The sequence below is a fragment of the Cannabis sativa genome, chromosome 4 (genome assembly GCF_029168945.1).
Source record: "Cannabis sativa cultivar Pink pepper isolate KNU-18-1 chromosome 4, ASM2916894v1, whole genome shotgun sequence".
In the NCBI taxonomy this organism is placed as follows: Eukaryota; Viridiplantae; Streptophyta; class Magnoliopsida; order Rosales; family Cannabaceae; genus Cannabis; species Cannabis sativa.
This window is the reverse complement of record NC_083604.1, coordinates 71,952,724-71,980,680: the sequence shown is the minus strand read 5'-3', so window position 1 is coordinate 71,980,680 and position 27,957 is coordinate 71,952,724. Positions and strand designations below refer to the sequence as shown.

The 27,957-nt window shown below is 33.2% G+C and overlaps 5 protein-coding genes across 9 annotated transcripts; 3 read left to right on the top strand and 2 right to left on the bottom strand.

Moving 5' to 3' along the window:
- Positions 1-777: 777 nt before the first annotated feature.
- LOC115713720 (uncharacterized) lies at positions 778-1,155 on the bottom strand. Its single transcript, XM_030642201.2, has one exon. The coding sequence runs from the start codon at positions 1,153-1,155 to the stop codon at positions 778-780; it is 378 nt and encodes a 125-aa protein (XP_030498061.2).
- Positions 1,156-2,547: 1,392 nt separating this feature from the next.
- On the top strand, positions 2,548-7,367 carry LOC115712767 (FRIGIDA-like protein 3). 2 transcript variants are annotated; one of them, XM_030641124.2, is made up of 5 exons: positions 2,553-2,746; positions 3,668-3,733; positions 4,936-6,078; positions 6,292-6,467; positions 6,543-7,367. In XM_030641124.2, the coding sequence occupies exons 3-5, from the start codon at positions 5,046-5,048 to the stop codon at positions 7,026-7,028; spliced, it is 1,695 nt and encodes a 564-aa protein (XP_030496984.2). In that variant the 5' UTR covers positions 2,553-2,746; positions 3,668-3,733; positions 4,936-5,045; the 3' UTR covers positions 7,029-7,367. The 2 variants fall into 2 exon arrangements, with proteins under 2 accessions (XP_030496983.2, XP_030496984.2); XM_030641123.2 differs by lacking the exon at positions 3,668-3,733 and having other exon boundaries at positions 2,548-2,746.
- A 4,413-nt stretch (positions 7,368-11,780) lies between these two features.
- LOC115714759 (aspartic proteinase CDR1) lies at positions 11,781-16,195 on the top strand. 2 transcript variants are annotated; one of them, XM_030643516.2, is made up of 12 exons: positions 11,781-12,286; positions 12,382-12,502; positions 12,583-13,010; positions 13,136-13,292; positions 13,929-14,011; positions 14,102-14,198; positions 14,400-14,472; positions 14,655-14,861; positions 15,068-15,192; positions 15,313-15,414; positions 15,507-15,596; positions 15,733-16,195. In XM_030643516.2, the coding sequence occupies exons 1-12, from the start codon at positions 11,961-11,963 to the stop codon at positions 15,856-15,858; spliced, it is 1,935 nt and encodes a 644-aa protein (XP_030499376.2). In that variant the 5' UTR covers positions 11,781-11,960; the 3' UTR covers positions 15,859-16,195. The 2 variants fall into 2 exon arrangements, with proteins under 2 accessions (XP_030499376.2, XP_030499375.2); XM_030643515.2 differs by having other exon boundaries at positions 15,507-15,604.
- A 1,222-nt stretch (positions 16,196-17,417) lies between these two features.
- LOC115712089 (U-box domain-containing protein 4) lies at positions 17,418-23,386 on the top strand. 3 transcript variants are annotated; one of them, XM_030640320.2, is made up of 6 exons: positions 17,418-17,676; positions 18,839-19,030; positions 19,404-19,684; positions 20,419-20,535; positions 20,901-22,925; positions 23,081-23,386. In XM_030640320.2, exons 3-6 carry the CDS (start codon positions 19,409-19,411, stop codon positions 23,138-23,140), a joined length of 2,478 nt encoding a protein of 825 aa, XP_030496180.2. In that variant the 5' UTR covers positions 17,418-17,676; positions 18,839-19,030; positions 19,404-19,408; the 3' UTR covers positions 23,141-23,386. The 3 variants fall into 3 exon arrangements, with proteins under 3 accessions (XP_030496180.2, XP_030496181.2, XP_060970864.1); XM_030640321.2 differs by having other exon boundaries at positions 17,488-17,676; positions 18,853-19,030; XM_061114881.1 differs by lacking the exons at positions 17,418-17,676; positions 18,839-19,030; positions 19,404-19,684 and adding an exon at positions 19,741-20,264.
- Positions 23,387-24,192: 806 nt separating this feature from the next.
- Positions 24,193-24,730, bottom strand: LOC115715027 (peamaclein-like). Its single transcript, XM_061113959.1, has 2 exons — positions 24,698-24,730; positions 24,193-24,539 (listed from the first exon to the last, which is right to left on the bottom strand). The coding sequence occupies exons 1-2, from the start codon at positions 24,728-24,730 to the stop codon at positions 24,330-24,332; spliced, it is 243 nt and encodes an 80-aa protein (XP_060969942.1). The 3' UTR covers positions 24,193-24,329.
- Positions 24,731-27,957: the final 3,227 nt, after the last annotated feature.

Sequence of the window (27,957 nt, the reverse complement as noted above, 5' to 3'; positions counted from 1 at the left end):
TATTTTTATCTTTTTTTTTTAAAGTCTATCATTTTTACCTCATTTTTTAAACATTGTACCAATTTTGTCCATGTCACTTCAAGATACTCTCTATGTGACTCTCTTTTGTCAGGGTATTTTGGGTACAATACATATAAAAAGAGGTATGTTTCAACTAAATATAACAATAGAAGTAAATTTGATTAATTGATTAATAAAAATGGTATTTTTCAACTTACCCCTTTTACTTAATTATTGTAGGCCCAATTAAGATAATGGACTGAGCCAATTAACAAAGTTAAACCTTTTAGTTGTTGGACAGACGATTGGTCCAAGCAAGATAAACCTCGAGCACCATGTGCATCAAGATAGCAAGATAGCCACAAGCATAGCTTACAGATAAGTAGTTAATAGATATCCATATATCTAGTTTTATATCACATTTATTAATTATAGATCTCACAATATCAATATGGAAATAAAGTAATTATCAATAAAGTATTTATATATTTTTATTATCCATAAAATTAGGACACAAATTGGCAACTATTAACATGATGTGACATCCACGTCAACAAAGGTTTAATGCCTCATGAGTCGGGCAATGTATTTTGTGTATTTATCCCATTAGTGGGCAAAGTTTAGATAGGAGAACCCTAACACTAAAAAGATAAGAAAAATCATTCATGCAAAAGGGTTAGAATCTCATTCTAAAACAAATTCTAAACTCTTACTACACGCCATCCTCTCTTAACTCCTCCACGAAATTCTTTGACAGGAACATGTAGACGACTTCCACTAAAAATTAGCCATAAGTTGTTCCAACTCATGACATGTTCTCGTAGGCAAAAGGAAAATACTCATAGCATAAGTTGGAAGACTTTGAGCTTTATTACAAAGTAGGACCTCTATAACAGCATGCGACAAGAGTTTACCATTCCATCTTTGTATATGCTTCCTCATCTTCTCCTTAAGAAAGCCCAATACATCAGACTTGTTTCGATCGATTGTACTTGGGAGACCCAAGTACACACTATTCTCAACAACTTCATTTATATTAAAAATAGCACAAACAACCTTCTGAATAGCACCACTCACATTCCTACTAAAGAAAGCAGATTTAGTCAAATTAATCTTTTGACCTGACATCCTCTCAAAACTATGTAGAATCTCCATCACTCTATGAGTCCCTTAGCTTGGACAAATAGATAGCTATCATCAACAAATAATATATGAGAAATTGACGGAATACCCCTAGCCACACGACACCTTTTTATTAACTGATTATGCTCATATCGACAAAGTAATGCCGAGAAGCCTTTAGCACAAATAAAAAATAAATAAGGAGACAAAAGGTCTCTTTGCCTTATCCGTCTACAAGGAACAATAAGCCCTATCATATGACCACCGTGAACAACCTAATACCTCATCGTGGAAAAACAACTTAAACCAGGTACCCAATGTTGTGAAAAATCAAGTTTCTGAAGTATAAATATGAGATAATTCCACTCCAACATATCGTACGCTTTACACATATTAAGTTTTAATGTCATCATCCCCTCCTTCCCAAAAACTTTACACTTCAAGTGGTGTATAATTTCAAACGACATTATGATATTATCAAAAATTAACCAACCTAATATAAATGCACTTTGTGTGTTAGAAGTATCCAATGTTGTGAAAAATCAAGTTTCCGAAGTATAAATATGAGATAATTCCACTCCAACATATCGTACGCTTTACACATATTAAGTTTTAATGCCATCATCCCCTCCTTCCCAAAAACTTTACACTTCAAGTAGTGTATAATTTCAAACGACATTATGATATTATCAAAAATTAACCAACCTAATATAAATGCACTTTGTGTGTTAGAAATTTCATGTGGCAGCACTACTTTAAATCAATTAGCCACCACCCTCGAAACAATCTTGTAAATCATATTACACAAGGAAATTATATTAAAAGTATAAATTTGATTTATTAAGTTTTTGAATACATTTGTATCATATAAGATTTTTAAATTTATTTTTTTCTATTAAAATATTAATTGTATATATAATTTTTTAAAAATATATATAAACTTAATTAAATCTGTTATTTTACAACGATGATAAATTTTAATATTATATTTAATAATGTGGATCAAATTAAATTTAATATTTTATAAAGTGCTTTTTTTTAATGCATTATAAAGTGCCTTTTAACCTTTCTTAATTGGTATAGCTTTTATTTATTTATTTAGGAAAATTTATATCGTATACTAACTTTAACTTTTGCTATTTTTTTACTAAAATACTGTCAGACGGAATTTTTTATTTTTTTACTTTTTTACTGTGTTTTTTTATAAGTTTTATACTGTAGTATACTGTATTAAGTTTCACTGGTGTTCTACTGGTGTTTTTTAATGTTCTACTGTTGTTTTGAGTTGTTCTAGCTTTGTGTTTTAATTGTGTTTTATAAAAATACAATATTTTTGAAAGAAATTCCGTGTGATAGTATTTTTGTAAAAATTCATTTTTGTAAGTTTTATTTATTTATGGAATTCAATTGGTTTAACGCCACTGAAACAAAGCCGACCAAGATTCATCCACGTGTCCTTTTGTGAAAGAGGGGTTTTAGGGTTCACACAAATCTTTATTTGGTTTCCCTCGTATTTCACTTTCATATTTTCTAATCAAAATTCCAGCCCTTCCTTTCGTTTTTCTACGACAACTCTCTGTAATTTCTAGGGTTTTGCTTCGCCTACTTGCATTTGATTTTTGTGGTACGCACCTTCCTACTCTCTATGCTATGAGTTTCTTTCTTTAATTTGTTTGTACTGCTTAATTTATATAGAATTAGGGCTGCTTTACCACATTTTGGTGGGGAAATTTCAGTTCTTGAAGTCTGTTAGTTGTTATTTATGTGAATGCATGATGCTTTGGCGTGGTTTGGTTTGAAAAGTAGCCATTGAAATCGATATGGGGTTGAAGAATTGATCAAAACGATAGCATAATTTTCTTGTGGTTTTTGTTACTGATATATGATTGTAATGAAGAATAAGGTACGAATTCAGTGGTGAGGTAGTTCTTATTTTTGGGTTTAAGGGATATATATAGTGTTGCAATGGTGAAGCATTGTTTTGGGCGGTGGGTCAATCACAATTTCAGTTACATATTTTTGCATAGAAGCTTACACGATTTTACATAGAGAAAAGAATAATAGGTGAGTTAAGAGCGAATTTCATTTGTTCTCAAGTAGATTGCCACACTAAGTAGTGGTTTAACTCAATTGTTAGAGATTATCAACAATGTCACCTTCAATTTCAGTTATGTAACTTTATGCTTAAAAGAGGCTAGAAAATTTGTCTGTGTAGTTAATACGGGTAAAATTCTAATTGCTGTATTTCTTTCACTAAGCAACATTCATTAAGCAGGCAGGCACTGTCCTGATTTGAATTTAATATCAAGCTCGTTAGAGAATGGTGGATTTTCTACGGGCTGTCTTCAAATGAACAAACCAAATATTCTCATTTTACATAATTTTCCTAACATAAATGTTATTTTAATTTATATTTAAATAATTTATTATCAAATTGAAAAGAATGATCCTCTGAGAATTTGTGGAAAAATCTTTTTTTTTTTTAATTATTTAAGAAAAAAAAATTTAGCTGAGAATAAGCAAAATCTGGTTGTCTTGGTCTCAGACAACAGATTGCCTAAAACGATTTCTTCTCAGCCTCGTTTGCTTTGGTTTTCTTCCCTACATTCAGGTACTTTATCTTATTCAACTTAATCGGATTAGGGTTTATAATTTTCCTTTTAAATCTTTGATTTTGGACTATTTCTATTCTTCTTCTTCTTCTTCTTCTTCTTCTTCTTCTTCTTCTTATGTTTGCTCAATCTATATTTGATTTTTGTTTCTACGCTTTCAATACTTTCTTTTTTGGCTCAGAATGATCGAAGTTTTTATTTTTGTTCCTTTTCAATTGCGAATCAATTTGTTTTGAATTTGTAGATGTTAGGTTACATATGCTTTAGTTTTAATCCCATCATGGTTTATTCAGAATTAGAACTTTCAGTAATTGCTCTTTAGTTTCTTGGGTTAGAAATGTTACAATTGATTCAAATAATGAATTCAGTTATTGGGAAATTTCTATAACATGGGTTTGTAGTATACTTACTCGGTTGGGTTTTGCGTTAGAGTTTTTCCTGTCGTGCCCGTAAATCTTTTTTATTTTTTATTGAGATCCTATGCTCCAATTTTGGGATACCATAATTGGAACTGGATCATGTTATTTGCTTTAGAAATTAATTATTGAGAATCTATTCTACATGCCATTTGTGGTTCACAAATGTTTGTCTTTTATTTTTTAACTGTAAGAGAATTCTCAAATATACTAAATTATAGTTAAGCTAAGGAGATTGCAAAGGAAAAAAGAAACTTGGTTGTATGATACACAAAAGGAATCCTTTTTCGGGTTGAAGTTACATATTGTTGCATAGAAGCTTAGATGATTTTATAGAGAGGAGAATAATAGGTGAGTTCAGAGAGGATTTGATTTGTTTCAAATATATTGCCACACAAAGTAGTGGTTTAACATGATTGTTAGAGATTATCAACAATATTTTCACCTTCAATTTCAGTTATGTAACTTTATTGTTAAAAGAGGCTAGAAAATTTGTCTGTGTTGTTAATCCGGTAAAATTCTAATTGCAGCATTTCTTTCACTAAGCAACATTCATAAGCAGGCACTGTCCTGGTTTGAATTTAATATCAAGCTCGTTAGAGAATAGTGGATTTTCTACGGGCTGTCTTCAAATGAACAAACCAAATATTCTCATTTTCTAATTGAAAGTCTCAAACATGTTTTCTTGTTTCTTTTTCAAGTTTCTATTCTTAACTTGAAATATTATCATGTTCAGTTCCAATGTATTTTTGGTAATTCATATGTTCATGTTTTGGTCTGTGCAGGATTTTCACTTGTAGATCTTCAACTCCAGGCCTTTTACTGTGGGAAATATATACTTCCCTATAGTGTTGTGCATTATTGACTATCAACGAGTTTGTTTTTGCTGTTTACAATGGCTGAGACAGAGCAAGTTGTTGCTGGTTCTTGCTCTCTGATAGAACAGCTTAGTAAGGCAGTGCATGAGCTGGAAGATCACAAGAATGCTTCTGAGAACAGAGTTCAGTGGATGGAAATTGAGGAGCACTTTCGCAATCTTGAGACAACGCTGAGAATGAAACTAGAAGAATTTGAATCCAAAGAGAAGGAATTTATAGAAAAAGAAGCTCAAACCCATAAAAGTATTGTAGATAGAGAGGCAGCTGTCACTGCCAAAGAGCAAGATCTGTTGGATCGAGTGCAGGAGCTAAAAGATGCTGCTGTTGCTGTCATTGCTGAAGCACAATCAAATCACCAACATACAGTTTCAGAGTCAGTTGACAATGGAGATAACAAAAATAGCAAGGTAAGTAGCTCTCTTGGTGACACAACTTGTCCTGATGATTTACCTCATAATATGGGTGAAAATTCTGAAGACGCAGCTTTAGATTTTAAGCCACATCCAAAACTTGTAGAATTTTGCAAGCAGATGGATGCAAAAGGGCTATTGAAATATACCATGGAGAATCTTAATAAACTTCATGTTGTTTGTGAAGAACTTTCTATTGCACTAGAAACTGCAAATGAGCCAGCCCATTTGGTGCTGGATTCACTGGAGGGGTTTTACCCTCCAGATGAAACTAACAAACCGGGGGATGAGAGTCTTGCTGCCCTTAAGGGCATGCGCAAATCTTGTTGTATTTTTCTGGAAGCCATGGCTGCCTTATTGGCAAGGGCTGACCCAGGTGCTGATCACCTTTTGAACCCTGAGACCAAGCAGCATGCCAAGGCAATTGCTGATGAGTGGAAACCTAAGTTGGCTAGTGGTAGCATTGATGCTGCCAATGGGATATCATTGGAAGCAGAGGCGTTTTTGCAGCTCCTCGCTACTTTTAGGATTGCTTCTGATTTTGATGAAGAAGAACTCTGCAAGCTTGTTCTTGCAGTTGCTCAACACAGGCAAGCACCTGAGCTCTGCCGCTCTCTTGGGTTAACACACAAAGTGCCAGGTTGGTGCTATTTTAATTAACTGACACCATTAGCATGTGGAGGCTGAAGCATTGTTTCGGCTTAGGCTCTGGTAGTATATTGAAATTTTGAGAGGCAAGGACTGATGCTAGATTACTGGCTGATTTGGGGATAGTCCTTTATCCTTGTGAAAATGCACCATTTCCACCCCTCTTTTTTAGAATCACAATGTCAGAAGCTTGTTTCTTGTGCAGGTCTTATTGAATTGTTGGTCAACAGTGGGAAACAGATTGATGCCGTACGTTTTATTCATGCCTTCCAACTTACTGAAAGCTTCCTTCCTGTGCCTCTCCTCAAGACATACTTGAAAGACTTGAGGAGAAATTCACAAGGGAAGGGTGAAAACACGGGCAATGCCAGTGGTGGTCAGGTACAAAGTGTGGTTTGACAGGAAAAAAAAATTGTTCATAGGATTTAATACTGATGAAATATTCTCTAAGTGCAGGAAGATGTTAATGCACAAGAACTTGCTGCTCTAAAGGCTGTAATCAGGTGTGTCCAAGAGTATAAACTTGAAGCTGACTACCCACTTGATCCACTTCAGAAAAGGGTTGTCCAACTGGACAGATCCCAAGCTGATAAGAAAAAGAGGGGCAGTGAGCATGGTAAACGGCAACAGCCAAAAAAACAGAAGGCCGGTGGAAGATTTCGAGGATATAATCGTCCAGGTCCTTCTCCTGCTACTGGTAGACAGGGTCCTCATTACAGCAACAGGGCAGTGCACGCAGGAATTTCAGAACGATATCCTCGTACTGATTTGCACGCCTATGATTACCAAGTTCCTAGTCAGGCTGCTTATGCTCAGCAACCTACTGATCATAGATTATACTATTATCCCCAGGATGGAAATGTTTTACCAAGCCCATATAATGCTGCTCCACCAAATTACGCAGGCGGTGGATTACTGCCTTCAAACCAGCCATATCTGTAGTCTATGCTAGTAATTTGAAAATCATTCTATAGCTGTGATGTGAGTCATAGTTGATGAATATTCTTTTATGTGAGGCATAGTCTATGCTTGTGTCGTTTTTGTAGCATATGATTTTTGTTTTTAATAACTCGTAGTCTCCTATAATGAAATGATGCTTTGAGAGTAGAAAATTGGGTTATTTTGCATTTATGTTAGATGGTGGATTTGTAAAAAAAATGGAATATGCTGTAAAAGACGGGTTTTTTTTTTTAGTTCTTTGTAATTGAGACTGCAAAATGTACCCACTAATCATAAGGAAATGGAATGAAATTGAAGAAAACAATGTCATTTTTCCATCTATTATCAGGTTGTACCAAAATTTTCACTTGTGTTAGACAATTGTTTTTTTAAAAAAAATGTTACATAAAGTACTATTTTTTTTTTTGTAAAGAAATTACATTTTTACGTTTGAAGAACTTTTTTTTATATTTTTACGGATTTTTATAGTAATAACACGAAAACAATAAAAAAATTACATGGAAGTAACATGAAAATAACATTTAAATAATATCAAAACATCAACAAAAAATAATATACAAATAACAAAAAATTAACAATAAATTAACAAGAGTACAACATAAAAAGACTGTATTTTCTGTAAATAAAATTAAAAAAATCATAAAAATGTTTAAAATTCCGTGAAACCATAGTTTTGTAATTTATTTTTTTTTTGTTATTTTTGTGTATTTGTGAAATAATCCCTTTAGTTTATATTTGAAAGGTAAATGAAATTTCTATTAGTAGGTAAATCAAACTTACTCCATTACATGTAGATATTGTTCATCGAGCAAAATCAATATAAATAGATAAACTAAGTTGTTTACAATAAGAGGGATAAAATCTCTAGCAGTATCTTCCATTAAATAATCCCTAAATCGTCGGCTGTGAAATATTAAAATAATGTGAAGAATACTAGATTTTCATCTCTGATTAAATATGTGATAAATCACATCTATTAATGACAATCAACGAAAGATCTTTTAATAAAAATTAGGTTGAGACACCCAATTATTCAAACTAGAATAAAAAAGAATAACACAACAAACTACGACCATAATTCTCGATATTATATATCGATTAACCATTAAATATAGTACAAAAACAACGGGACCAAACCCGAATCCACCTATGCATCAAACATGGTCACCCTATTATAAAAACAAAAAGCCAGCACAAAAAATATAAATAATAATTAAAGATAAAACATAATTAAAAATACGACAAAGTAAGCCTCCACCATCCCTAACCAGCCACAATACCCCTCTATCCTGATGGTGCAAGGACCCAACTACATGACTGTCCCAACACACATTCCCGACAACTCCCAATTGCACAAATCGACCCATTCAATCCCACCAGACTGGAAAAATTGGAATTTGGAAATCCGCATAGAAAAAGCAACGGGACCACCACCGAGTTGGGATTGGGAGAGACCAACGACCGCGATTGAGAGAGACCGACAACCACCAGACCACCAAATTGCACAGACCAGATCTTGCCGAAAATGAAGAACCACCAGACCACACTACTACAAAATAGACTTTTGGTATCGGCTCGAGGGACTTTTTTTTTTTTTTTGAAAATCGATACTAAAGACCACCGCAACTCTAATGTATCGGTTCATAACTGACACCTATAATGATTTTAAGTGTTCGTTAGTAGATCAACACTAAAACAATAACCAAGACAAAATATATATACATACAACCTAAGCATAAGTATCGGTTCATAACCAACACTAAAAGATCTTTTAGTGTCGATTCTAAACCGAGACTATTGTGCTGATTAAAAAAACCCCAAAGAAAAAAGCCCACATTAAACCCTACTATATATACATATTATTCTTAACCCTACATTTCAAACCCTCTCTCTCTCTCTCTCTCGATTTTTCTCTGCCTCACTTGATCTCTCTCTCCCTTCTCTTCTTCATGTGGCATCGGAGGCCCTCCTTCGTCCATCTCTTCCCGAGCTCACTCATCGTTGTTGGATTCTTTATCTCTCTCTATAAAGTTCTTTCTTTCTTTCTCCATCTCTCTCTCTGCAGATCATTGACAAGGAAGCTTTTGTTGGGTTTCACAGAGGTTGTCGGAGTCTGGGTTGCAGAGGCATTGGGTTTCGCAGAGTTGGACGGAGAAGCTTGTGTTTGGTTATGATTTTCTTGGTTGAAATGTTGGTCTGGCAAAATATTTCCCGAGAGAGTTTCAATTTTCTGTTGATTTGGTTTTGATTTTTTGGTTGTAATGTTATGTTAGTGGCTGCCATTTTCTTTAATAGAAGTAAGATTTCATTAAACTGAAAAATCAGCCATTACAATAGAACGTACTTCAAGTGACAAATCATGAGCCTGAAGAATACAATCTGTGGAAAAACAAGAGTTACGAGCTAGGGAATGAGTAGTTTTGTTAACAGATCATTGAACAAAACAAAGAGAAAGTCCAGAACAACTAAGTAAAAGACACTTACAATCCTGAACCAAAATACCAAAAGCAGATGGCATGCTTAAATTGTTTGTAATTGCTTGGACACAAAGGAGACTATCCGTCTCAATGAGAACATTAGGCCACCTATGACGAATAATCCAACTCAAGCCTTCCTTGAGTCCAACGAATTTTGCAATTTCAGGATTAACACGACCCACAAAACTAGATTTGTATGCTTCAATAACATGGCCTTGGTGGTTCCTCGCAATACACCCGAAGCCAAATCTGCCCTTGCCATCAAATAGAGCCCCATCAACATTGACTTTCACTTGATCTACATCAGGAGTAGACCAATGCACTTTAATAGCCACACTAGGAGCGTTGGAAAGAGAAAATTCTATCCTGGAATGTGCAAAATTATACTGATCAAGCAAGCTTCTAGCCGAGAGAATGACAGCAGCAACAGTAGTTGTTTTCTGTTGCCAAATAGCTTCGTTCTTACCCTTCCAAACACTCCACGAGACCATTGCGGCTTCCTGCAAAACATCATCTTGAACCCGATTTGCTATAGCCATAAATCAGCTACCAAAATTTTACTCACACCAGCTAGAAACATCAACCCGAGATCGATTCCAACAGGCCCAAGCAAAAGAGCAACAAACTAATGCATGAAAAATTGATTCCTAAGATGAGTTGCAAACTTAACATGTAGGATTAACCGGAATGTGCCTTTTCGACAATTAAACACAAGTTGAAAGAATACCTAAAACCGCTCGCCAAATAAAATTACTAACTTTTGGTGGAATTTTTAACTTCCAAAGCTTCCTCCAAAAACAAGTGGCATTATTGTTAGTCCAGTGGCAGTTGCCATTTTGTTTTAAATTTTTGTCCATTTTATTAGTGAATTTTCTTTGTAAATTATACAATATTGTTTGACTTACACTCCATTTTATTTATTTTAGATTTAGAAAAAAATTATATAAATTAACTTGCAAAAAAATATAAATTGTACTTTTTATTTTATTTTATAGGTATTGTTGACCAAACTAAGAAAAATCATTAAAATAATCGATATAGAAAAGTAAGTTTATAACATTTCAACTTTTGTAATTTTGAAATTACTAAAGTCTATTTTTAATATATTTTTTAAAATTCTTCGTTTTAAAATTGACACTTATCCCTATTAGTTTCTGTTATAAATCGACACCAAAGAAAAAATATATATGTACACATTTAAGTGTCAGTTTTATACAACACCAAAACTAATTAGTCTTAGTTTATGATCAACACTTAAATTCTTATATTTTGTCACTGCAGAATAGGTATCGGTTCTATGAACCGACACTATAGTTATAATTAGTCGAGAACTAACACTAGTTTCAAATGCCCTTAACCAACACCACATCGGATCGGAAAACACCATAACAATTATAAAATTCTGACCAAAAATTCAAAAAAAAAATCTAACCAACACAATATATTTCAATACAAACAATGATCAATGAATTTAAATCAACCACAATAATCGAAACACTATAAAAAAATTACAAAAATGAACTAACCTACTAACAAAGGAGTTAGGGCTTCGACGACGCAAGCTTCGATTGAGAAGCGGGTGAGGAGGATTAGGGCCTTGACCATGAGTGGTTTTTCATGTCGCGGGGTTTCGGGTTGACGATGGAGCAAGAGAGAGAGAGTGGGGTCCCGAGTCTTGGGGTTTTCAGGTGTTGAGGCTTTGCTTGGGTCCACGACGGAGTCCACGACGTTTGGGATTCTCCGACTATGACAGAGAGAAGACGAGAGAGAGAGCGACGACGTTTGGGCTTCGTCAGCTATGTCAGAGCAAAAACGAGAGAGAGACGCAGGAGTTAGAGAGAGATTTTTTTTTTTTTGAGTTTTTTTTGAAATGAGGAGGATAGTTTGGGTATGTGTAAGAATTTTTTTTTTTTACATGAAATTGTAATTTTATTAATTTAGCATTCTGAATACAAAATAATTTGAAGATCAGAAGGAATAAAAGATCCCAAAATGCTACGATCAAGGATCGTGCGTGTCTAGCAACAAAGTGGACAACACGATTTACTAATCGTCTAATAAACCCTAAATGAACATCAGAAAGAGAGGATAAAATATTAAATGGTATAGAATATTTTGGGGGTATTTTTTAGTAAGGTAAATGAAATTTCCTTAAATATTTTTTAGTAAGGGGGTATTTTTTTAATTTTTGTATGATTAAGTCATTATCCACATAATACAATTTGATAGGAAAACTATTTATTTATTAATTATTATATTTGACCCAAAAAAGAAAAAAAAAAGAATGACCTTTGCTTCCTCTCTCTCCCTCGTCTTCCATCCAATTCTTCCTTACAGTTGAAGAAGAGAGTTCACCGCGTTAAGCTCCTCCGTCATTACCGAATTCCTTCTTGATCTGACTCACTCTCAACTCGGTCCGATCCTACCCACTCACTCAATGGGGCGGTCTCCGACTCATCTAACCACCACATTTCTTCCCCTTCTATTCCTTTCTCTCCTTTTTCGACTCGCTCGCATCTCCTCCGCCATTCCCGCCACTCCGCGCCTCCTCCGTCCACCTCACGCGCAAGCACGTACCGCCTTCCTCTTACCTCTGCATCATCATTCTTCTTCTGATTCTTCCCAGAAATCCCCTTCCTCCTCCTCTTCGCTGCCGTCGTCGTCGTCTCCTTCCTCCTATCCACATCGCCACCTACAGAGATCCGGTCCCAATAACAGGTCCAATGCTCGCATGAGCCTCCACGATGACCTCCTCCTTAATGGGTATTTCTCCTTTTACGTAATTTTTTCATGTTAAGGAAATAATTAAAAAAAAACTAAATTTGACAATGAAAAATGTTGTTTTGAGATTCTTAAAGGTACTACACCACTCGGCTTTGGATCGGAACGCCACCTCAGAAATTCGCTCTCATTGTCGATACGGGAAGCTCTGTTACGTACGTACCCTGTTCCACTTGCGATCAGTGTGGAAAACACCAGGTGAAATTTTCAAATTTTGGTTCTCTTCCTTTCATCCTTATGATTTGTGAAAATGTCAAATTATTGTTTGATTTTGGCAGGACCCCAGATTCGATCCGGAGCTTTCGAGCACTTATCAAGCGGTGAAGTGCAATATTGACTGTAATTGTGACAATGATCAAACACAATGCATTTATGAGAGGCAATACGCGGAGATGAGTACAAGCAGTGGTGTTCTTGGTGAGGATATATTATCTTTTGGGAACTTGAGTGCGCTTACTCCACAAAGAGCTGTTTTTGGCTGTGAAAACTTGGAAACTGGCGACCTTTACAGTCAACATGCTGATGGTATAATGGGGTTGGGCCGGGGTGACCTTAGTGTTGTGGACCAACTTGTGGATAGAGGTGTGATTAGTGACTCATTCTCATTGTGTTATGGTGGAATGGATATTGGTGGAGGTTCCATGGTTCTTGGTGGTATCACTCCACCTCCGGACATGGTTTTTGCTGATTCTGATGCTGCAAGAAGGTATGTATTTTACAAATGATTTTGTTCATGTAGATGAAAAAAAACAGCAATTTTTTTTCTCTATAATGAATAGTAATACCATTGAAACATGTCACGCATTTACTCTAGTTTCGGGATGGCAACAGTCCATATTACAACATAGATTTGAAGGAGATTCATGTTGGGGGAAAGCAATTGCCCATAAATCCAGGGGTGTTTGATGGAAAACATGGGACGATCCTTGATAGTGGCACCACGTATGCTTACCTACCTGATGCAGCATTTATACCATTTAAAGATGCTGTAAGTTTCTTCCTCTTGCTCTGTTTTCTTTTGGGGTAGTTTTTCTTTTCTTTTTTCTTTCTAAGTTGCCTTTGTATGTAGTATAACATAATAAGGCATTTAAGGGATTGATCATGAGGGGTAGGACAGGTAGGTCATATGATTGAAAGTTTTAGGCCTAACAATATTACTATAGTTTAGCTTCCCAAAGATTATAAGCCATAACATACCATGCCTTTTCTTCTCTTAAATCTCTTGGGATGCTTTGTCAAAGGTGTAGTTCCACCAATTACTATAATTTTCTCTATAGTTTATCCTGCTCAAATCTTAAATCCTGAATTTATGATTTTAAATAGGGCTTTGTTTGGAGTTCTGTAATAAAGAAGTTGTAGTTGATGAAATTTTGATTGATAGAGGAAACTCTGCTGGTTTTATGCATGTGTAAGTTGTAACTCTGCTTGTTTTCAAAACTCGTTTATAGACCAAATAGAGGCTAGCTTTGTCTTGGTAGTAGTAGTTCAATTGGTATCATTGACAACTTTTCAATTTGAGCATCAAACTTGCATTTTAATTGTTTTCCTTTTCTTTTCCCTTTCCGGGGATCAAACTCGCAAGTTAATTCTTTTCTTTTTCTTTTCTCACTTTGACTGGATTCAGGTTATAAAGGAGCTGCAATCTCTCAAGCAGATCCATGGTCCTGACCCAAATTATAATGATATATGTTTTTCCGGTGCTGGAAGGTATTATCAAAATGATACAATAGGACTTCTATCAATTGTAAAAATAGTTCTATGTTGTAATTAACAGCTTTAATATACTCTTTTTTACAGTGATATCTCCCAACTTACAAAAAAATTTCCTGCGGTTGGTATGGTATTTAGCAATGGACAAAAACTGTCACTGTCTCCTGAAAATTATTTGTTCCAGGTAATTGATGGACTCTTTCTGTTATCGTTTTTTAATTTACTGCAAGAGGCTTAATAGGAAGTTTCTGAAAACAACTCTGTGCGACTTGTGGTGGTATTTATGAGAATTAAGTGCATTGCTTATGAATCGGTCATTACTTAATTAATATTCATAGATATATTATCTTTTGTAATTTTTTTTTGTTGGTTATTTGTTATATAGCATTCAAAGGTGCGTGGTGCATATTGCTTGGGTGTTTTTCCAAATGGAAGAGATCCAACCACTCTTATTGGGGGTAAGTTGTTCTTTCCAAAGATGCCGTCTGATTTTTTCTTACTGTAATATACTTCTGCCAATTGAATTATTACTACAAATTTTTTCTTCTCTTTCGATACTTTTCTAAATGCCAAAGTCCATATATTTACTTCTTTAGCAACACTATTGGTTATCTTGATATTAATTATGTGTTTATAATAGGAATCATTGTCCGAAATACTCTTGTGATGTATGACCGTGAGCATTCGAAAATTGGTTTTTGGAAAACTAATTGTTCTGAGTTATGGGAAAGGCTTCACATAACTGGCTCTCCCCCAACAATGGCACCAGCTCCTGTTGAGAAAAATTCAAGTTCAGAAGTTCCACCTACATTAGCTCCCAATGAATCACCAGATTATGTGCTTCCAGGTTTGTCAGCTGTAAACTTCTGTTTGGATATAATCCTCTTCTCTATGTCAAAACAAAATTTCAGTTAATTTCCAAAGTGTTTTATTGTAATATCAAAAGGAATCTTTATCTCTCCTACATTAAACATTTCGCTTGTAAAATATATTGTCTCATCCATTTGGATAGGTTTTCTGACCTCGTGATATATCCTTAACATTGGTCTGCAGAGGATCATCAAATTGGAAAAATTACGTTTGAGGTGTCATTCAACATTAGCTATTCTGATTTAAAACCTCACATGACAGAACTGGTCGAATATATTGCTCCTGAGTTGGATGTTAATATTTCACAGGTTAGACAAATACCTTATTGGATCAGGGTGCATGATCAACACAGAATCTAATGTATATATTTTCACATTTTAAGCATTGGTCTGTAAAAATGTTGAGTAATTTCCTTTGCCCGATTTTAGGTCCAAGTATTGAATTTTACATCCAATACAAATTATACCGTCATTAGATTGGCCATTCTCCCAGCAGGGTCTGCTGACTTTATCTCTAATACAACTGCAGTGGTAAGTTTAAGTCTTTGGAGTTGTTACTTGTAATTGCAGAAGATTCAACTCTTTCATTTTTTTTATCTTTTTCTAACAATACTATCTTGCAGTCTGTCATTGCACATCTTGCTGAACATGGTATACAGCTTCCTGCTACTTTTTCCGGTTATAAATTGGTTGGATGGAACATTGTACCGAAGGTAAAACGGTATGTTAACAATCTTTGTGAACTAATTTCATCAAAGTCAAATTCATATGAGGTTGCAATATACACACATATTTTTTGGGTGACTGAAAACAGTGAAGCAACTTCTGTCTTTTCATTCTATGATGCAGGAAATGGTGGCATCAAGAATATCTGGTGGTCATTTTAGCAATTTTGGTTACTCTTTTTATTGGATTATCAGCTTTTGGTATGTGGTTTATCTGGAGACGCCGACAACAGGCTCTCATTTCCTATAAGCCTGTCAATTCAGCTGTTATAGAGCAAGAACTCCAACTCCAGCCACTGTGAACTTAGTAGCTACCTTTGCTTGGTGGGCATCCCAGCTTATATATGTCCCCATTTTCATTTTTTTGTTTATTCACATATGCAAGTCAATCAATTTTTTTGTTTGGCCAACACTAATCATTCTTTATTTCAATTGCTCTGAGATGTATTTCATAGAAAGAAAGAAAGTAAAAAAAAGGGAAAAAAACACATGATGAATTTGTAAGCATAACCAAATTTGTATGTGAATATTATTATTATTGTAACATACAGGTGAATCGAAAGTTTGCTCAATAAGACCACTTACTACCCTGGTTTTCCCTTTTCCTTTCTCAGTCAAAGCATTTGAGAATGTGATAATACTTTATGGTAAAAACTATTGGTTCCTTTATGAAGTTATTGTTAAATTTAAAATTTTATGATGGAATGGAATGGTATATATAGTAGGTGGGTGGGTGGTGTTGTTGATATTGTCAAACCCCTAAAACCCAAAAACAAGGTCAACTAGGTTATGAAAACAAGCACATTGTTCTTGGCAGAAAGCTGCTATGTGTCCCAATCAGCCATTTGTTGGTTGACTCTGCTTTTGCATGTGATTACTATATTTCTCTTAGACCCTTTTTTCTTCTTTGATTTTTCAATATCTATTTGGGATAATTATATATGTTTGGCTTCAATAAATTCAAGTATTATGTTATTAATTTCTGCATATGATCAAAAAATGTATCTTCTAGGAAACCAACAAGAAAAGTTAAAAGCTATTTTCATTTGCAGCTGGAGAAGAATCTAGCATATAAGTCTAAAATGACCGTTGAAGTGAGAAATGCCTTTGATGAATAATGTAGACCAATGCTAATTTTAATTATGTTGAATAATGTAGTAGTGAAGATTAGTATACTTCTTTCCTAAATCCCTTCATTTTTAAATAGCTTCAACTTTCATAGTAGTGATTGGATTAAATTTGTTTGTATAATTTACTTACACTCTATAGTATACACATTAACCAACTAATTTACCATCTTAATGAGTTATAACACACCATCATTAATTCGTCCTCATCATCATCATTAAGAATCAAGATTAGGTTTAATTAAAGATACAACAACAACTATATAATAATGTTGAATCATTTTCCTTAACAGATGTTTATTGACCAATTATATTAAAGTCTTCAAGATTTAGCGATACTACAATCTCTATTCAAAGTTTCCTATTAAAATATTAATCAACGTTATTAAAAGGAAAAGTATATAAATCAAAATGACCTAAATTTATTGAGGGCTTACAGTCAATGTTAAATTCAATTAAACTATTACTTGTATAACGACTCCAATTTATTACTTGAAATATAAATCCAACCGGCCTTTTGGCTGCTACCTAATAAATCCCAAACTTTTTCAATAGTAAATAATAACAGAAAAAAAAGCACCCTATAATATTATTAATAATTATTACAAAACAAAAATGATTAAGTAAATGACGAGAATGTCCCTGTATATTTGCCTGTACCAGTACTAGTAGTACCCGGCGTGGTCAACATATAATTTCCTTTTCTGTTTTTTCTTTGAAGAATAATATAAAATGTTATTTTAATTTATTTTTAAATAATTTATAATCAAATTGAAAAGAATGATCCTCTGAGAATTTGTGGAAAAATCATTTTTTTTAATTATTTAAGAAAAAAAAAAAACTTTTAGCTGAGAATAAGCGAAATCTGGTTGTCTTGGTCTCAGACAACAGATTGCCTAAAACGACTTCTTCTCAGCCTTGGTTATCTTCCCTACATTCAGGTACTTTATCTTATTCAGCTTCATCGGATTAGGGTTTATAATTTTCCTTTTAAATCTTTAATTTTGGACTAATTTTATTCTTATTCTTCTTCTTATGTTTCCTCAATCTATATTTGAGTTTTGTTTCTACGCTTTCAATACTTTCTTTTTTGGCTCAGAATGATCGAAGTTCTTTTTTTTTTGTTCCTTTTCAATTGCGAATCAATTTGTTTTGAATTTGTAGATGTTAGGTTACATATGCTTTAGTTTTAATCTCATCATGGGTTATTCAGAATTAGAACTTTCAATTATCGCTCTTGAGTTTCTTGGGTTAGAAATGCTACAATTGATTCAAATAATGACTTTAGTTATTGGGAAATTTCTATAATATTTACTCGGTTGGGTTTTGCATTAAAGAGTTTTTTTCTGTCGTGCCCGTGAATCTTTTATTTTTTATTTTTCATTGAAATCCTATGCTCCAATTTTGGGATACCATAATTGGAACTGGATCATGTTATTTGCGTTAGAAATTAATTATTGAGAATCTATACTACTTGCCATTTGTGGTTCACAAATGTTTGTCTTTTACTTTTTAACTGCAAGAGAATTCTCATATATACTAAATTATAGTTAAGCTAAGGGGATTGCAAAGGAAAAAAAAACTTGGTTGTATGATACACAAAAGGAATTCTTGTTAGGGTTGAAGATACTTGTTGTTGCATAGAAGCTTAGATGATTTTATAGAGAGAAGAATAATAGGTGAGTTCAGAGAGGATTTGATTTGTTCTCAAATATATTGCCACACAAACATGATTGTTAGAGATTATCAACAATATTTTCACCTTCAATTTCAGTTATGTAACTTTATTGTTAAAAGAGGCTAGAAAATTTGTCTGTGTAGTTAATCTGGTAAAATTCTAATTGCTGCATCTCTATCACTAAGCAACATTCATAAGCAGGGACTGTCCTGGTTTGAACTTAAGATCAAGCTTGTTATAGAATAGTGGATTTTCTACGGGCTGTCTTCAAATGGAGAACCCAAATATTCTCATATACTAATTGAAAGTGTCAAACATGTTTTCCTTTTTTCTTTTTCAAGTTTTTATTTTTAACATGAAATATTTATCATATACAGTTCCGAGTATGTTTGGTAATTCATATGTTAATGTTTTGATCGGTGCAGATTTTCACTTGTAGATTTTAAACTCCAGGCCTTTTACTGTGGGGGATATCTTGATAGTGACGATTCATTATTTTTTCCTGGGGGATGCTGAATAGAGTTTTTCTTCTTGTGTATGCTGTTTGTATTTCTCAAGGATAAGGATGAGAGAAGATTTCTCTGGTTTCTAAATATATAGGTTTGGGCTGAAGAAAGGTACAATTCATTCCCTTTTTTACCTGAAAAACTTGTTGTAAATTCCTTTGAATGTACTATTTTCTTTTATTGAACTTGTCAGATGGTGATATGACAAGATTTAGTAGTCAGTATTTCACGACAATGCTTTACTCAATTTTAATGATTGACACTGCTGATAAGTTGTCATTTGTGCTAATTTTCCAACCTTCCTTCCCTCTTCTAACACTTGTTATGTTTTATAGATATATTCTGTTAGACCTTTTTTTTATATTGTGATATCGTCATTATGTAATCTAATTATTAGATGCATTTTTTTTGCTATTATCATGAAATCTTATTGTTATTACTTTTTCTCTTATGTGTTATTTATTTCTTTGATATATTGACGCAGGTGTGATGGAGATATCATTGTTAAAGGCGCTTCTTAATAACATCTCTTCATTTTTTCATTTATCATCTCGTGATAACATAAACTCAGAACCAATTCTGAAGTACCACCAAAAGGCAGAAGAGATATTAAAGTTGTTGAAGACAATTCTTGATGCAATTATCGACACTGAAGTAACTTCTAATGAAATACTTAAAAAGTCATTTGAAGACCTGAATTGCTTGGTTGATGATTTGCGGGAACAGTTTGAGAATTGGCAATCCTTGTCAAGTAAAGTTTATTTTGTAAGTGCAACTTTTGTTTAGCTGTAGTTTGTGAATTGGAATGGTTCAGTTAAAGTACTCATTTTTTTTTAAAGAAAATTACGTATACTGACATAATAGTGGTGGTGCTTAAACACCAAGGGTTTGATTATATGCTTGATCAGAGTAGGTGCTTTTCATGCTTAGGAACCAGCAAATATCTTGGACTTCTAATCTGATCTTGAAACTTCATATTTCGTCACTTTTAATGTCTTTTACAGTGCTTAGTTATTAGTTTGTTTTATCTTTATTTCTCTTTCCGTTGTATTTGTCGGTCGTCTTTTTTTAATCTCGGAGTTCTCATTTTACTAGATAGATGATGGACACGGCATAGTGGTGGTGCCAATAGCTAAGAAGAAATTTTGGTAATATCAAAGTGAAGGTTGTTTGTGGCACTGAAAGTAGTAGTTGTAGAGAAATCATTGCACTATAATAGTGTGGATTTTCAATACTGTTCTCTTAGTGACTGTATAACTTTACATTTTCTCAGGGTTTTAAATTAGGAAGCACTGCTTTAGGAATAAAGAACTTGACTGAATTATAGTGTCAAACTGTCAATTTGGTTTGTAGTTCTTTCTCTGTAGCATTTTATCAGTTGCATGCAATCACTATATGCTGTTTCAGCTGCTATACTTGTAGAAATGGAGACAGCTGCAGTTTGTTCAAAGTCTCAACCTACATTTAATGACCATTTTCTCTTTTAAATGATTATTTAGGTACTACAAATTGATTCGCTAATATTGAAGATTCGCACGTCTGGCTTGGACATCTTCCAGCTGCTGAAGTCTTCTCATCAAGGTCTCCCGGATGAAATTGATTCAACGTCTCTTGAGGTAGCAGACTAGCTGTTATTTGCATTATTTAAATTTGAATATCTTAACATGGTATGGCTAGTGCATAATTTCTCTGCCTTGGTTCCTTTTTTGTTACACTAAGATGAAAATTCCTTCTGTTTGATTGTCCAACTACGGGGTCAGTCTAAGACAAGTGATCCCTCTCTCTCTCATATATATATATATATATATAAAATATATATATTTTGGGATGTTAAAAAAGTTATTTTTAGCATATACAGTGAACAATCAAGTTTCAAGGTGTGGACCAATCTCCTATAATTATAATGTCTAATACAGAAAATGAGGCATATGGGATGATTATAATTATAATTATAATGTCTAATGGATGATTTTGATTGCAGCCCTGCATACAGAAAATGAGGCATATGGGAAATGAACAAATGTCAAAAGTTTTTAAAGAAGCTATAAAGGATCAAGTGGAGAATGGTGGATCCAGCTCAGAGATCCTAGTTAAGATTGCGGAGAGCCTTAGCTTGAGGTCAAACCAAGATATTCTTATTGAAGCTGTAGCACTTGAAAAGTTGAAGGAGAATGCTGAGCAATCTGAAAAGACTGACGAAGTCGAGTTTATTGATCAGATGATTGCTCTTGTAACCCGCATGCATGAGCGACTAATTACAATAAAGCAGTCTCAGAGCTGCAGCCCAGTTCCAATACCTCCTGATTTCTGTTGTCCTCTCTCACTTGAGCTAATGACAGATCCTGTGATTGTGGCATCAGGGCAAACCTATGAGCGGGCTTTTATTAAGAATTGGATTGATCTTGGTCTAACAGTTTGTCCTAAGACCAGGCAAACTCTAGCTCACACCAATTTGATAACCAACTATACTGTGAAGGCTCTAATAGTAAATTGGTGTGAGTCTAATCATGTTAAGCTGCCTGATCCCGTAAGATCTATGGGTTTAAATCAACCATCACATCTTCTGGGGCATGCAGAGTCTGGTTCAACCAAAGAAACACATGTTTTTCCGCATCCAAGGGCCAACCAACCAATGTCACCTGAGTTAACTCGACCTGCGGGATCACCTAGTGGGAACGTAAGCTCATCTGGTATAAATAATCGAGAAGGAAGTTCTCCATTGCATCCCCGATCTACATCAGAAGGTTCCTTGTCTAGTATCACTGCAAATGGGCAGGTTTTAGATATTTCAAGAATGTCACTGACTAGTTCTGAGGACAGGTCCAGTAACTCAGAAGAAAAGAGCCCAGATTCAGTTGGCCCACCTTCTCCTTCGCCATCTAGAAAAGAATTATGTGATTCAGTTGGAGCTGGAGAGCCATCCCAGAGACATAGTAGAACTGTGTCAGCTTCCAGCACAATTTCTAATTCCAATTTTTCTCAAGAAAGACCAGGCGATGCTAGTGAGACTCTACATGATTCAACTAATATGACAGGCTACAGCAGTGATGCTTCTGGGGATGTGAACAGAGAGCAACAGGCTGCTCCTCAGCTTCCAGTGAGATCTAGAAGCCAAACAATATGGCGTCGGCCGTCTGAGAGGTTTGCACCAAGAATAGTTACTTCTGCTGCTGTTGAAACAAGGCCTGATCTCTCTGGCCTTGAAGCTCAAGTTAAGAAGCTTGTTGAGGATCTACAAAGCAATTCAATTGATACTCAAAGAGATGCAACAGCTGAACTTCGGTTACTTGCCAGAAATAATATGGACAATAGAATTGTTATTGCAAGTTGTGGTGCCATTGTCTTGTTGGTTGAGTTGCTCCGTTCGACAGATGCCAAAATTCAGGAAAATGCTGTTACAGCACTTCTGAATTTGTCAATCAATGACAACAACAAAACTGCAATTGCTGGTGCCAATGCAATTGAACCTTTGATTTATGTCCTAGAAACTGGGAGCCCTGAGGCAAAGGAGAACTCAGCTGCCACTCTGTTTAGTCTTTCAGTGATCGAGGATAACAAGGTTAGGATTGGAAGGTCTGGAGCTATTAAGCCTTTGGTTGATTTATTGGGGAATGGAACTCCCAGAGGAAAGAAAGACGCAGCCACAGCTTTATTCAATTTGTCAATATTTCATGAGAACAAGGCTCGGATTGTTCAAGCTGGTGCTGTGAAGTACCTAGTTGAGCTGATGGATCCAGCAGCTGGCATGGTGGACAAAGCAGTTGCTGTTTTGGCGAATCTCGCAACAATCCCCGAAGGAAGGACCGCAATCGGTCAGGAAGGTGGGATCCCTGTTTTGGTTGAGGTTGTTGAGCTGGGCTCTGCTAGAGGGAAGGAGAATGCAGCAGCTGCTCTATTACAACTCTGCACAAATAGCAGTCGGTTTTGTAACATGGTACTGCAAGAAGGAGCAGTTCCGCCTTTGGTGGCATTGTCACAGTCTGGCACTCCAAGGGCCAAAGAAAAGGTATGCTGCTCCTCATAATATTTGTATTCACTACGCATATATATACTATATAAGGTAAAGGTTGGTAGGCAGGCATTACACAATCATTAGTTTTGTATGACATTTTATGGCCAATATATTTACTTATTTTTTTTACCCCTTTTTGTTGCTAACAGGCGCAGGCACTTCTAAGCTACTTTAGAAACAATCGACATGGTAATGCAGGGAGAGGTTGAGTTTTTTGTTTTTTTTTCTTCTTCTTCAACGGTCCTTGGTGTAACCAGAGGTTTTGACTCAAGTTCCATAAAACTGTGTGTGTACATTTGACTGTTCAAATAAGCCATATGGAAGGTCTTATTTTGTGTAATTTACATGATTTGTTAAGAGAAAGGAAAAAAAAGTTATTTATGACTGATTTGATTGTCTTGTAAAATACTTTATTATATATGAATGAATGTGGGAAGTAAATCTTGTACCTTGTATGACCTTTTTTTTTTCAATTAAAAAGAATTCCTATTGAGATTTGTTCATGAGACAAGTGATTAATTTATTATTGTGTGACTTAACGAAGTAGTGATTAGTGCTTTATCTATTAATGAGTATTGCTATTGGGCTACTAAAGTATTTATAAGTTTTGTCATGGTTTTTCTTAATTAAAATTTTTAAATACTATCACAATTAATAATTATATTTCCCCTGAACTTTTATTATGTAAATGCCAATCAATAACTTGAATGTCATTTTGAAAAAAAAGAATATCACAAAAATAGGGCATGCATAATTTTTTTTTTCTTTTTTATATGGATAAAAAAAGTAAAATTTTAAAAAAGAAAAAAAAATCAAAGGTTTCAATTTAAAAATACACTCCTGAAAATACATTGATATTTTTGTTTTTATTAGGTATACAACTAACAATTCCCTAACAACAATCCTAATTTTTTGGTTCGTTTTAATTGAGATTAACATGCCGATTGATTTTTTTTTCTTTACTTTATTATTAAAATCATGCGTAAGAGTCATTCCCTTGTGATGTATTGTGCCATTTAGTATTTCTCCAAATTTAATGTCAAAAGATCAAATATACAGCAAAAAGCCCATTCAAGTTTCCATAAAATAAAATTTGCAAAATAATGTCACCCAAGCTACCTGATTTTTTTAACTCATTAAATAAATAAATACCTATTTTTTTTTTAAAAAAACGTTACCTCTATTTTTATTATTATTTATGTTAATGTTTATTTGGTTGAATAGGTGGAGTTTAGAATCATAGTAGTTGATCATAAATCAATGAAACATAAGAATTCAAATTGTATAAATTGGAAATAATGTGATGATATACTTTCCAAATTCATTAATACATAAAAAAAAAGCCAATAAATGAGAGGGCATAATATATGTTTGGATTATAATTAAGTGATGATAACATTAAGGGCACTTAGGAGTGCCCTTAGAGCTCAACTTGTCACGGTAGCAAGGACATTCTGACTTGTTACCATAAGTCCCAGATGGGACACACTTGCATGCTTTGCAACATATTCCACAATACTTCAAGCATCGATCCTTCCTTCCTGCCTTTCCACACCGAATCTCACACTTTGCATCACAAATACCTATACACACATACACACATACATACTTAATTTATTAATTTCTTTATTCTATAAACTAAATATACGACTTTAATAATCATTCTTACTTGGAAAAATCATGAGAGTTGGAGTTGGACTTGGACTAGGACTTGGACTTAGATCATCGGCCATTGTCAACTGAAGGAAACAAGGGCTCAAACACACTGAAATAAGTAGCAGAACTCCAACAAGCTTCATTTTTTTTTTTCAGTAGTTATTAAAATCTGTTTCAAGAGAAATATGAATAAGCTTAGTAGTTTTGATATTATAACTAAGACTTAGAAAAAGTAGGCGTCTATTTATAGTAGAATGACTCTTTAAATAAAGAAAAGACTAGTACTATTGGAAGTTTGAGTTTGAAAAGTTGTTACTATAAAAGTGGTTTTAGTTCCTAAAAAATCTCTGATATTATTATTATTATTATTATTATTATTATTATTATTATTATTATTATTATTATTATTATTATTATAACAATAAAAACAACTTTACAGCTTAAAAAAGAGTGTTAAACGGATATGTAGGGCTGGTGTGGAGCATATACAAATTGTTGACTCAAATTCTATGGTTGTTATATTTTTAATTATATTTTTGCTTGGGGCTTGATATTTAATTTTAAACCCAATTGGAATAAATAACAAGGACATATTTGTTATAATTTCCATACCTCATAATAAAAAATTTGTGCCTACCGATTAATTTATCTACTTCAACATATCAATTAGAACAATTTTCTTGCCAGTCAACGATTTATAAGTAATACAAATTAATAAGATAGAGAACATAAAACAAGTGCTGCTACGTTAAACTTACACTCGTGCAAAGTGTGAAATTAAATTAAAATTTTGTAGGCAACAATACATGTTAGTAATGTTATCATGATTATATATAATTGAAAGGTAAAAATGAGATTTATCCCATAACATTCTTTTTGCTATAATCTAGTAAATAAAATTTTGTACAACTGGTGTGAACTTTTTCTATTTATTGTAACCTTTAATTTAAAATTAAGGTTTTCACAAAACAATTTTAAGAAATCTATATATATGATATATTTTTACCTATTATATAAAAGTTATCAAAAAGAATTTATTGTGCTAGTGCATACATTTTTCTCTAACTTATTTTCATTCCGTTTAACTTAACGAGAAAAAAAAAAAAAAACCGAAGCCTAATGAGGTTCATGGTTTGGAGACTGATGAGTGGAAGGTGTTCATTAAATTGGATGATGTGGGAAGGACTCTTGATCGGTATGAATAAGTTGTAATTCTATTTTTCTTTTACATGATGCTACTGAATAATTTGAGATGATGAAACTCAAATTCAAACCGTTTTTTTTTTTTTTTACGCACATTGACCAAAGGCTATTTATTTATTTATTTATTTTTTTTGTTGGGGTAACCGATAAAGGTTAAAATAACAAGGGTAACAAAAGTTACACAAAAAGTGGGAGGTTTCTTTCATCCAAGAAAGTTCATTGTCTACACATGAGAAAGAGATGCCCCAGGAAAACTAGACAATAAAACTTTAATATCTGAAAAGGTAACCCCCAGTTCATGCAAATACATTGTCTGACCCTCCAAAGTTGAGACCAAAGAAAATTCATCAAAAAGACCCTCTCCACGAGAAGTCCCACATCTTGAGCCTAACGCAAATCTACTACTAACGCAACTGTTTCTGTCTGGAAAATTGAAAAAGAACCTACAAACGAAATAGTTTAAAAGCAATAAGTACTTTTAATTTTTAAAACCGAAAAATATTATATTAGCACAATATTAATGTTGGCAGCTAATCACTTTTTAAAAACCTATTCTATTAACCTGTCTATAATAATTTTTTTTTTTGAAAGGAAACCAATACAGGTTAAGAAAACAAAGGTAAACCATTCATTGTCTATCCTAAGGGCATGCAGAGATACCCAGGAGAACTAGACAATAAAACCTTAATATCAAAAAAAACTTCAAAACTGAGAGTTGTCATTTACGCCCCACTAGTATAGCACCTACAAAATAAAAAGGAAAAATTAATAACATAATAAATATTTAATAAAATATGAAATTTCTCTTACAAATAAAACAAAAAAAAAATATGAAATTTTATATAAATAGTCACATAGAATTCTCTGATGTAAATACTAAAACTTATTTATTCTCATCTTCATTGCTGACGTGAATACACTACATTTAATGTGTTATTATTACACCAAATTGACCTTACAAAATAAAACTAGCCATATAATAATTTTACAAAACCAAAAAATTATCCATGTTAGCCTTACAAAACTAAAACTAGTCACACTGACCTTACAAAATTAAAACTAGCCATACTGGCCTTACAAAATCCAAAGAACTAGCCATACTAGCCTTACAAAACCAAAACTAGCCATACTGACCTTACAAAACTAGAAAACTAGCCACATTGGCCGTACAAAAGAAAACTAGCCACATTGGCCATACAAAAAAATTAGCTACATTGGCCTTACAAAATCAAAAACAAGCCACTTACAAAACTAAACATATTGCCTTACAAAAACCAAAAGGTAAAAAACCATATTAGTCATAATTAAAATAATTTAAAAACTATATAAAATAAAATTATTTAATATAGAATTACTATATACAAGAACATATACAATCAATAATAAATAAAATAAATACTCAAAAAAGTATTCTATATTATTAATAAAAAAAAAAATCAATAAAATATTTTAAGACAACATAATTACTAGTAAACAAAATCATTAATGAGAATAAAATTAATTAATACAATTAATATAATTATATAAAATGATAATAAATATGCTTTTTGAAATGTAATTTATTTGACTATTGATATTAAATTTTAAAAAATAAATAATAATAAAAGCATTTAATAGCCATTTAATTTGAATTAAAATAAATCTCTATGTAAAAGTCTGAGAAATAAAGGAGTTACTGAAATTATATTAAATTTAATACCATGTAATCAAAATTAAATGAAAAATTGACAAAATAATACAGACAATGAAATTAAAAGTATAAAGGAACAAAATACTAATTATTACACTGCAATACAAAAATACTTCAAATATCAAAACAACAAAAACGTTTAAAAAGCAATATACATACTATAATATACATACTATACATACATATATATTTTTTTAATATATATACATACTATACTTAAAACATAATTAAAAATAAAACATAAATTTTACTTAAAAAATTGGATAATTAATTACAATTGAATTATTAAAAGATACCAAATATACCACCGAAAATATATATAATATTTAATTAAAAAATCTTTACAAAGTAACAAATATATAGTATACCACTTAAGGAAAAAATATAGAATAACTGAACAATTAAAAATTATTAATATATAAGAAAATGAAAGAATTAACTAATTATGGTAAAGATATAGTTGACTTCTATAATAAT

Coding starts and splice junctions, on each gene's coding strand:
- LOC115715027 (XM_061113959.1), bottom strand. CDS start 24,730: ATGAAGCTTGTTGGAGTTCTGCTACTTATTTCA. Junction 24,540..24,697: donor GAGTTCTGCTACTTATTTCA/GTGTGTTTGAGC, acceptor TAATAAATTAAG/TATGTATGTGTGTATGTGTG.
- LOC115712767 (XM_030641123.2), top strand. CDS start 5,046: ATGGCTGAGACAGAGCAAGTTGTTGCTGGTTCTTGCTCTCTGATAGAA. Junction 6,079..6,291: donor GTTAACACACAAAGTGCCAG/GTTGGTGCTATT, acceptor TTTCTTGTGCAG/GTCTTATTGAATTGTTGGTC. Junction 6,468..6,542: donor GCAATGCCAGTGGTGGTCAG/GTACAAAGTGTG, acceptor CTCTAAGTGCAG/GAAGATGTTAATGCACAAGA.
- LOC115712089 (XM_030640320.2), top strand. CDS start 19,409: ATGGAGATATCATTGTTAAAGGCGCTTCTTAATAACATCTCTTCATTT. Junction 19,685..20,418: donor TGTCAAGTAAAGTTTATTTT/GTAAGTGCAACT, acceptor ATGATTATTTAG/GTACTACAAATTGATTCGCT. Junction 22,926..23,080: donor CTCCAAGGGCCAAAGAAAAG/GTATGCTGCTCC, acceptor TGTTGCTAACAG/GCGCAGGCACTTCTAAGCTA.
- LOC115714759 (XM_030643515.2), top strand. CDS start 11,961: ATGGGGCGGTCTCCGACTCATCTAACCACCACATTTCTTCCCCTTCTA. Junction 12,503..12,582: donor ATCAGTGTGGAAAACACCAG/GTGAAATTTTCA, acceptor TGATTTTGGCAG/GACCCCAGATTCGATCCGGA. Junction 14,012..14,101: donor TGTTTTTCCGGTGCTGGAAG/GTATTATCAAAA, acceptor TCTTTTTTACAG/TGATATCTCCCAACTTACAA.
- LOC115713720 (XM_030642201.2), bottom strand. CDS start 1,155: ATGGAGATTCTACATAGTTTTGAGAGGATGTCAGGTCAAAAGATTAAT.